Source organism: Salvelinus fontinalis, unplaced genomic scaffold (genome assembly GCF_029448725.1).
Source record: "Salvelinus fontinalis isolate EN_2023a unplaced genomic scaffold, ASM2944872v1 scaffold_0616, whole genome shotgun sequence".
Classification (NCBI taxonomy): domain Eukaryota; kingdom Metazoa; phylum Chordata; class Actinopteri; order Salmoniformes; family Salmonidae; genus Salvelinus; species Salvelinus fontinalis.
Genome location: NW_026600825.1, coordinates 107,501 through 117,534, shown reverse-complemented (window position 1 = coordinate 117,534; position 10,034 = coordinate 107,501). Strand labels below are relative to the sequence as shown.

Below are 10,034 nucleotides of genomic sequence, written 5' to 3'. Positions count from 1 at the left end.
ACTATAGTCACTGTCACAGTAAAGGGTTTTACTACTATAGTCACAGTAAGGGGTTTTACTACTATAGTCACTGTCACAGTAAGGGGTTTCACTACTATAGTCACAGTAAGGGGTTTTACTACTATAGTCACTGTCACAGTAAGGGGTTTCACTACTATAGTCACAGTAAGGGGTTTCACTACTATAGTCACAGTAAGGGGTTTTACTACTATAGTCACTGTCACAGTAAGGGGTTTCACTACTATAGTCACAGTAAAGGGTTTTACTACTATAGTCACAGTAAGGGGTTTTACTACTATAGTCACTGTCACAGTAAGGGGTTTTACTACTAGAGTCACTGTCACAGTAAGGGGTTTCACTACTATAGTCACAGTAAAGGGTTTTACTACTATAGTCACAGTAAGGGGTTTTACTACTATAGTCACTGTCACAGTAAGGGGTTTTACTACTAGAGTCACTGTCACAGTAAAGGGTTTTACTACTATAGTCACAGTAAGGGGTTTTACTACTATAGTCACTGTCACAGTAAGGGGTTTCACTACTATAGTCACTGTCACAGTAAGGGGTTTTTCTACTATAGTCACTGTCACAGTAAGGGGTTTTATTACTATAGTCACTGTCACAGTAAGGGGTTTTACTACTATAGTCACTGTCACAGTAAGGGGTTTCACTACTATAGTCACTGTCACAGTAAGGGGTTTTACTACTATAGTCACTGTCACAGTAAGGGGTTTTACTACTATAGTCACTGTCACAGTAAGGGGTTTTACTACTATAGTCACTGTCACAGTAAGGGGTTTTACTACTATTGTCACTGTCACAGTAAGGGGTTTTACTACTATAGTCACTGTCACAGTAAGGGGTTTTACTACTATAGTCACTGTCACAGTAAGGGGTTTTATTACTATAGTCACAGTAAGGGGTTTTATTACTATAGTCACTGTCACAGTAAGGGGTTTTATTACTATAGTCACAGTAAGGGGTTTCACTACTATAGTCACAGTAAGGGGTTTCATTACTATAGTCACTGTCACAGTAAGGGGTTTTACTACTATAGTCACAGTAAGGAGTTTTACTACTATAGTCACAGTAAGGGGTTTTATTACTATAGTCACTGTCACAGTAAGGGGTTTTATTACTATAGTCACAGTAAGGGGTTTTATTACTATAGTCACTGTCACAGTAAGGGGTTTTATTACTATAGTCACAGTAAGGGGTTTCACTACTATAGTCACAGTAAGGGGTTTCATTACTATAGTCACTGTCACAGTAAGGGGTTTTACTGCTTTAGTCACAGTAAGGAGTTTTACTACTATAGTCACTGTCACAGTAAGGGGTTTTACTACTATAGTCACTGTCACAGTAAGGGGTTTTACTACTATAGTCACAGTAGGGGGTTTCACTACTATAGTCACAGTAAGGGGTTTTACTACTACAGTCACAGTAAGGGGTTTTATTACTATAGTCACTGTCACAGTAAGGGGTTTTACTACTATAGTCACAGTAAGGAGTTTTACTACTATAGTCACTGTCACAGTAAGGGGTTTTACTACTATAGTCACAGTAAGGGGTTTCACTACTATAGTCACTGTAAGGGGTTTTACTACTATAGTCACAGTAAGGGGTTTTACTACTATAGTCACAGTTAGGGGTTTCACTACTATAGTCACAGTAAGGGGTTTCACTACTATAGTCACTGTAAGGGGTTTTACTACTATAGTCACAGTAAGGAGTTTTTCTACTATAGTCACTGTCACAGTAAGGGGTTTTATTACTATAGTCACTGTCACAGTAAGGGGTTTTACTACTATAGTCACAGTAAGGAGTTTTACTACTATAGTCACTGTCACAGTAAGGGGTTTTATTACTATAGTCACTGTCACAGTAAGGGGTTTTACTACTATAGTCACAGTAAGGAGTTTCACTACTATAGTCACTGTCACAGTAAGGGGTTTTATTACTATAGTCACTGTCACAGTAAGGGGTTTTACTACTATAGTCACTGTCACAGTAAGGGGTTTTATTACTATAGTCACTGTCACAGTAAGGGGTTTTACTACTATAGTCACAGTAAGGAGTTTCACTACTATAGTCACTGTCACAGTAAGGAGTTTTACTACTATAGTCACTGTCACAGTAAGGGGTTTTATTACTATAGTCACTGTCACAGTAAGGGGTTTTACTACTATAGTCACTGTCACAGTAAGGGGTTTTACTACTATAGTCACTGTCACAGTAAGGGGTTTTACTACTATAGTCACTGTCACAGTAAGGGGTTTTACTACTATCGTCACTGTCACAGTAAGGGGTTTTACTACTATAGTCACTGTCACAGTAAGGGGTTTTACTACTATAGTCACTGTCACAGTAAGGGGTTTTATTACTATAGTCACTGTCACAGTAAGGGGTTTTACTACTATAGCCACTGTCACAGTAAGGAGTTTTACTACTATAGTCACTGTCACAGTAAGGGGTTTTACTACTATAGTCACTGTCACAGTAAGGGGTTTTATTACTATAGTCACTGTCACAGTAAGGGGTTTTATTACTATAGTCACTGTCACAGTAAGGGGTTTTATTACTATAGTCACAGTAAGGGGTTTTACTACTATAGCCACTGTCACAGTAAGGGGTTTTATTACTATAGTCACAGTAAGGGGTTTTATTACTATAGTCACAGTAAGGGGTGTTTCTACTATAGTCACTGTCACAGTAAGGGGTTTTATTACTATAGTCACTGTCACAGTAAGGGGTTTTATTACTATAGTCACTGTCACAGTAAGGGGTTTTTCTACTATAGTCACTGTCACAGTAAGGGGTTTCACTACTATAGTCATAGTAAGGGGTTTTATTACTATAGTCACTGTCACAGTAAGGGGTTTTATTACTATAGTCACAGTAAGGGGTTTTACTACTATAGTCACTGTCACAGTAAGGGGTTTTATTACTATAGTCACTGTCACAGTAAGGGGTTTTATTACTATAGTCACTGTCACAGTAAGGGGTTTTATTACTATAGTCACTGTCACAGTAAGGGGTTTCACTACTATAGTCACTCTCACAGTAAGGGGTTTCACTACTATAGTCACAGTAAGGGGTTTTATTACTATAGTCACAGTAAGGGGTTTTATTACTATAGTCACTGTCACAGTAAGGGGTTTTACTACTATAGTCACAGTAAGGGGTTTTACTACTATAGTCACTGTCACAGTAAGAGGTTTTACTACTATAGTCACTGTCACAGTAAGGGGTTTCACTACTATAGTCACTGTCACAGTAAGGGGTTTCACTACTATAGTTACTGTCACAGTAAGGGGTTTTATTCATGGATGTTTGTGTGTTATTGTTTTCTCTCCCAGAGCCCCTCAGCGGAGTCATCGAGGGCATCAGCGCTGGAATGTTCCTCATCGGAATGTTGATCGCCGTCATCTCCCTCCTCGTCTACAGGCAGAGAGTCCGTAAAGTGTGAGTGTCTAGTCCAGGACTGGGATGTTTCACCTTGCCTGAGACCTGAAGACCTGCGTTACCTCTCTGGGATAATGCCTAGGCTTTAGCTCAGTGGGTTAACACAGTTTGATACTCCTTTGGTGACACGAACAAAAATAACGCTGGAACTCACATGTAGATGTATATTTTCATGTGTCTTGAGCTATTAGACAGTAAATAATGTTTCTGTTTGTTATTCATACAGGAAGAAAGCTGGAGCTCTAATGATCAGCATCCTCAAACTCAGTCTACCAATGATATCTAACCTTGTTATAGAGTCCAGAACCTATCATTTATCACGCTAATGATTGTGAAATTAAGAATTATATATAAATGACTGAAGAATGAGTAATTTGCTGCTGGACAGACGTGTGTGTGTGTGTGTGTGTGTGTGTGTGTGTGTGTGTGTGTGTGTGTGTGTGTGTGTGTGTGTGTGTGTGTGTGTGTGTGTGTGTGTGTGTGTTGTGTGTTGTGCGTTGTGCGTTGTGCGTTGTGCGTTGTGCGTTGTGCGTTGTGCGTTGTGCTACCCATTCGGGCAAATCTAATACAATTTTACAAACTGGGTTAAAACAAGATATTAATTTACAGTTGAATTGATTGCATGGTTGTGTGCACACAGGGCAGTACAGGAGAGCCCAGTGGTACGGATGAGCATGTGGAAGCAGGGGCCTACATCAGGGATGTACGTTGGAGTCAGAAGGTGAGACACACAGAATCCTTTTTCCCTTTATATGCTTCCCCTTGGTGACATCATCCGCAATCGTAACATTCAGTTTCCCTGGAAGGTGGATAACATGCAGGTCTATTTACCATTCAGACCCAGTGACCAAGCTAGCGTAGCTACCCTTCACTAGTGACCAAGCTAGCGTAGCTACCCTTCACCAGTGACCAAGCTAGCGTAGCTACCCTTCACTAGTGACCAAGCTAGCGTAGCTACCCTTCACTAGTGACCAAGCTAGCGTAGCTACCCTTCACTAGTGACCAAGCTAGCGTAACTACCCTTCACCAGTGACCAAGCTAGCGTAGCTATCCTTCACCAGTGACCAAGCTAGCGTAGCTATCCTTCACCAGTGACCAAGCTAGCGTAGCTATCCTTCACCAGTGACCAAGCTAGCGTAGCTATCCTTCACCAGTGACCAAGCTAGCGTAGCTACCCTTCACCAGTGACCAAGCTAGCGTAGCTACCCTTCACCAGTGACCAAGCTAGCGTAGCTATCCTTCACTAGTGACCAAGATAGCGTAGCTACCCTTCACCAGTGACCAAGCTAGCGTAGCTATCCTTCACTAGTGACCAAGCTGGCATAGCTATCCTTCACTAGTGACCAAGATAGCGTAGCTACCCTTCACCAGTGACCAAGCTAGCGTAGCTATCCTTCACTAGTGACCAAGCTGGCATAGCTATCCTTCACTAGTGACCAAGCTAGCGTAGCTACCCTTCACTAGTGACCAAGATAGCGTAGCTACCCTTCACCAGTGACCAAGCTAGCGTAGCTATCCTTCACCAGTGACCAAGCTAGCATAGCTACCCTACCCCTTTCAGCGTCTGATTTTAATGTCTGATTTTAATGTCTGATTTCAACGTCTGATTTTTACGTCTGATTTTTACGTCTGATTTTTACGTCTGATTTCAACGTCTGATTTCAACGTCTGAATCATAAAGAGTTGTTTATTACAACTGTACGCTCTTTGAGTTTAGAAGCAACGAGAAACAAACTTGTCTTCATGTGTAATTGCATTGTCGTGAAGATTATAGGAAAGACATTACTTGAGACTGAAGGAGTGACAAGCAAATACTGTAGTCACTGCCTCCTAGTCCTTCCAACTAGTGACTGACAGAGAAAAGAGATCACAGAGAGAGCACTGCTGAAATATACATGACTTAAACCCAGTGATTGACATGGGGATCAGAGCAGAGAGAAGGACTAGCAGTGCATTGACTTGACATGTAATGACAGACTGAGGCCATCTCTCCATCCTCTCCCCATCCTTCCCTCTCTCCATCCTTCCCTCCCTCCATCTCTCCATCCTTCCATCTCTCCATCCTTCCATCTCTCCATCCTTCCATCTCTCCATCCTTCCATCTCTCCATCCTTCCCTCTCTCCATCCTTCCATCTCTCCATCCTTCCCTCTCTCCATCCTTCCCTCTCTCCATCATTTCATCTCTCCATCTCTCCATCCTTCCCTCTCTCCATACTTCCCTCTCTCCATCCTTCCATCGCTCCATCCTTCCATCTCTCCATCCATCCATCTCTCCATCCTCTCCCCATCCTTCCCTCTCTCCATCCTTCCATCTCTCCATCCTTCCCTCTCTCCATCCTTCCCTCTCTCCATCCTTCCCCCTCTCCATCCTTTCCCCTCTCCATCCTTTCCTCTCTCCATCCTTCCCTCTCTCCATCCTTTCATCTCTCCATCTCTCCATCCTTCCATCTCTCCATACTTCCCTCTCTCCATCCTTTCATCTCTCCATCTCTCCATCCTTCAATCGCTCCATCCTTCCATCTCTCCATCCTTCCATCTCTCCATCCTCTCCCCATCCTTCCCTCTCTCCATCCTTCCATCTCTCCATCCTTCCCTCTCTCCATCCTTCCATCTCTCCATCGTTCCATCTCTCCATCCTTCCATCGCTCCATCCTTCCATCTCTCCATCCTTCCCTCTCTCCATCCTCTCCCCATCCTTCCATCTCTCCATCCTTCCCTCTCTCTATCCTTCCATCTCTCCATCCTTCCCTCTCTCCATCCTCTCCCCATCCTTCCATCTCTCCATCCTTCCATCTCTCCATCCTTCCCTCGCTCCATCCTTCCCTCTCTCCATCCTTCCCTCTCTCCATCCTTCCATCTCTCCATCCTTCCCTCTCTCCATCCTTCCCTCTCTCCATCCTTCCCTCTCTCCATCCTTCCATCTCTCCATCCTTCCATCTCTCCATCTCTCCATCCTTCCATCTCTCCATCTCTCCATCCTTCCATCTCTCCATCCTTCCATCTCTCCATCCTTCCATCTCTCCATCCTTCCATCTCTCCATCCTTCCATCTCTCCATCCTTCCCTCTCTCCATCCTTCCCTCTCTCCATCCTTTCATCTCTCCATCCTTCCCTCTCTCCATCCTCTCTCCATCCTTCCCTCTCTCCATCCTTTCATCTCTCCATCTCTCCATCCTTCCCTCTCTCCATCCTCTCCCCATCCTTCCCTCTCTCCATCCTTCCATCGCTCCATCCTTCCATCGCTCCATCCTTCCATCTCTCCATCCTTCCATCTCTCCATCCTTCCCTCTCTCCATCCTTCCATCTCTCCATCCTTCCCTCTCTCCATCCTTCCCTCTCTCCATCCTTCCCTCTCTCCATCCTTCCCTCTCTCCCTCTCTCCATCCTTCCCTCTCTCCATCCTTCCCTCTCTCCATCCTTCCATCTCTCCATCCTTCCATCTCTCCATCCTTCCATCTCTCCATCCTTCCCTCTCTCCATCCTTCCATCTCTCCATCCTTCCATCTCTCCATCCTTCCCTCTCTCCATCCTTCCCTCTCTCCATCTCTCCATTCTTGCCTCTCTCCATCCTTCCATCTCTCCATCCTTCCCTCTCTCCATCTCTCCATTCTTCCCTCTCTCCATCTCTCCATCCTTCCATCTCTCCATCCTTCCATCTCTCCATCTCTCCATCCTTCCCTCTCTCCATCTCTCCATCCTTCCCTCTCCATCCTTCCCTCTCTCCATCCTTCCATCTCTCCATCCTTCTCTCTCTCCTCTGCTCTCCCCTTCCCTCCTCTGTCTCTCCTCTCGTCTCTTCTCCTCTCTGATGCCATCCAAGTTTTTTCTGTCCATCGTCACACTCACTCGCAGGGAACCTTAATCAGTATGAGTGAAGGGACAGAGAGAGACGTCATTCTCCCAGTCTCTAAAAATAGATGTGTGTGTGTGTACGTGCGCTCATGTGTGCATGCGTGTGTGTTTGTGCTGAAATAATGGATGCAATTATTAAACTACTCTGTTCTGTTGGTGAACAACCATCATTGATCCCTGGGTTGTCACTCAACAGTCAGCAGGCCTTGACACAAGGGAGGGACTACCATCATTGATCCCTGGGTTGTCACTCATCAGTCAGCAGGCCTTGACACAGGGGAGGGACTACCATCATTGATCCCTGGGTTGTCACTCATCAGTCAGCAGGCCTTGACACAGGGGAGGGACTACCATCATTGATCCCTGGGTTGTCAGTCACTACTGAGAGGGGATGGACAACACAGTGAACTCCTGTCTCCCTCAACAGACAGTCTGTGCACCACTCAGTATATAAACATCGGTCCACCCTCAACACACTGTCTCTGCACCACCAACACACTGTCTCTGCACCACCAACACACTGTCTCTGCACCACTCAGTATATAAACATCGGTCCACCACCAACAGACAGTCTCTGCACCACTCAGTATATAAACATCGGTCCACCCTCAACACACTGTCTCTGCACCACCAACACACTGTCTCTGCACCACCAACACACAGTCTCTGCACCCTCAACACACTGTCTCTGCACCACTCAGTATATAAACATCGGTCCACCCTCAACACACTGTCTCTGCACCACCAACACACTGTCTCTGCACCACTCAGTATATAAACATCGGTCCACCACCAACACACAGTCTCTGCACCACTCAGTATATAAACATCGGTCCACCCTCAACACACAGTCTCTGCACCACTCAGTATATAAACATCGGTCCACCCTCAACACACAGTCTCTGCACCACTCAGTATATAAACATCGGTCCACCCTCAACACACAGTCTCTGCACCACTCAGTATATAAACATCGGTCCACCACCAACACACTGTCTCTGCACCCTCAACACACTGTCTCTGCACCACTCAGTATATAAACATCGGTCCACCCTCAACACACAGTCTCTGCACCACTCAGTATATAAACATCGGTCCACCCTCAACACACAGTCTCTGCACCACTCAGTATATAAACATCGGTCCACCACCAACAGACAGGCTCTGCACCACTCAGTATATAAACATCGGTCCACCACCAACAGACAGTCTCTGCACCACTCAGTATATAAACATCGGTCCACCACCAACAGACAGGCTCTGCACCACTCAGTATATAAACATCGGTCCACCACCAACAGACAGTCTCTGCACCACTCAGTATATAAACATCGGTCCACCACCAACACACTGTCTCTGCACCCTCAACACACTGTCTCTGCACCACTCAGTATATAAACATCGGTCCACCACCAACAGACAGTCTCTGCACCACTCAGTATATAAACATCGGTCCACCACCAACAGACAGTCTCTGCACCACTCAGTATATAAACATCGGTCCACCACCAACACACTGTCTCTGCACCACTCAGTATATAAACATCGGTCCACCACCAACACACTGTCTCTGCACCACTCAGTATATAAACATCGGTCCACCACCAACACACTGTCTCTGCACCACTCAGTATATAAACATCGGTCCACCACCAACACACTGTCTCTGCACCACTCAGTATATAAACATCGGTCCACCACCAACAGACAGGCTCTGCACCACTCAGTATATAAACATCGGTCCACCACCAACAGACAGTCTCTGCACCACTCAGTATATAAACATCGGTCCACCACCAACAGACAGTCTCTGCACCACTCAGTATATAAACATCGGTCCACCACCAACAGACAGTCTCTGCACCACTCAGTATATAAACATCGGTCCACCACCAACAGACAGGCTCTGCACCACTCAGTATATAAACATCGGTCCACCACCAACAGACAGGCTCTGCACCACTCAGTATATAAACATCGGTCCACCACCAACAGACAGGCTCTGCACCACTCAGTATATAAACATCGGTCCACCACCAACAGACAGGCTGTGTAATTTCATGAACCTTCTAGGGTTGTCGTAAACAATGTAATTACATGTTCAGGTCTCTCTTGTGAAAGAGGTCTTCGGCCCTCGATGGGACAACCTGGTTCAATAAAGGTTCAACTAAAAGAGTAAATGTAATTGAAAGGTCATTTCAGCAGAGTGGCGTAGGTCTGAGAGGAAGTAACAAGATGAGTGTGTGAGGAGAGAGAGGGCACTCTGAATCTCTTAGTCGCCGTAACAAAATGGAGTTTGTAACAAGATGAGTGTGTGAGGAGAGAGAGGGCACTCTGAATCTCTTAGTCGACGTAACAAAATGGAGGAACAAGATAAAGGGAAATGTGTTTAACGGGAACTCAGCCGTCTAATCTTACTCTCTACTGCTCTTTATTTCAGCAGCCGACGCATCTCCAGGTGCGTCTATCACATCATCCACATTATCTCCTGTCTCTGTAAATCCTGAATTAAATAGGACGGACAAGTAATATTACAAGTCCCTATTATCTGCCCTAAATTAATCACAATAAATCCTGTACCATAAATGATTTTACATTTAAAGTCTCATAAATCACTTCTCTAAGATGTGTGTGTCTCCCCCTCAGCCCCGTCAAAGCAGCCCACTTTGAATCCCACCTCACTAAGCTACAGGCAGACTCCAACTACCTTCTGTCAG

At 45.0% G+C, this 10,034-nt stretch overlaps 1 protein-coding gene across 2 annotated transcripts in view; it reads left to right on the top strand.

The window, feature by feature from the left end:
- The first annotated feature begins 3,310 nt into the window (after positions 1-3,310).
- LOC129846745 (receptor-type tyrosine-protein phosphatase beta-like) overlaps positions 3,311-10,034 on the top strand; it is a 36,234-nt gene continuing 29,510 nt past the window's right edge. The window contains exons 1-4 of one of the 2 annotated variants that reach the window (XM_055914603.1): positions 3,311-3,465; positions 4,106-4,186; positions 9,761-9,775; positions 9,964-10,034. The exon at positions 9,964-10,034 is cut by the window's right edge and continues 11 nt beyond it. In XM_055914603.1, coding sequence (XP_055770578.1) covers positions 3,326-3,465; positions 4,106-4,186; positions 9,761-9,775; positions 9,964-10,034 — 307 coding nt within the window. In that variant the 5' untranslated portion in view covers positions 3,311-3,325. Of the gene's footprint in view, positions 3,466-4,105; positions 4,187-9,757; positions 9,776-9,963 lie in introns of both variants that reach the window. The other variant, XM_055914602.1, reaches the window with a different exon arrangement.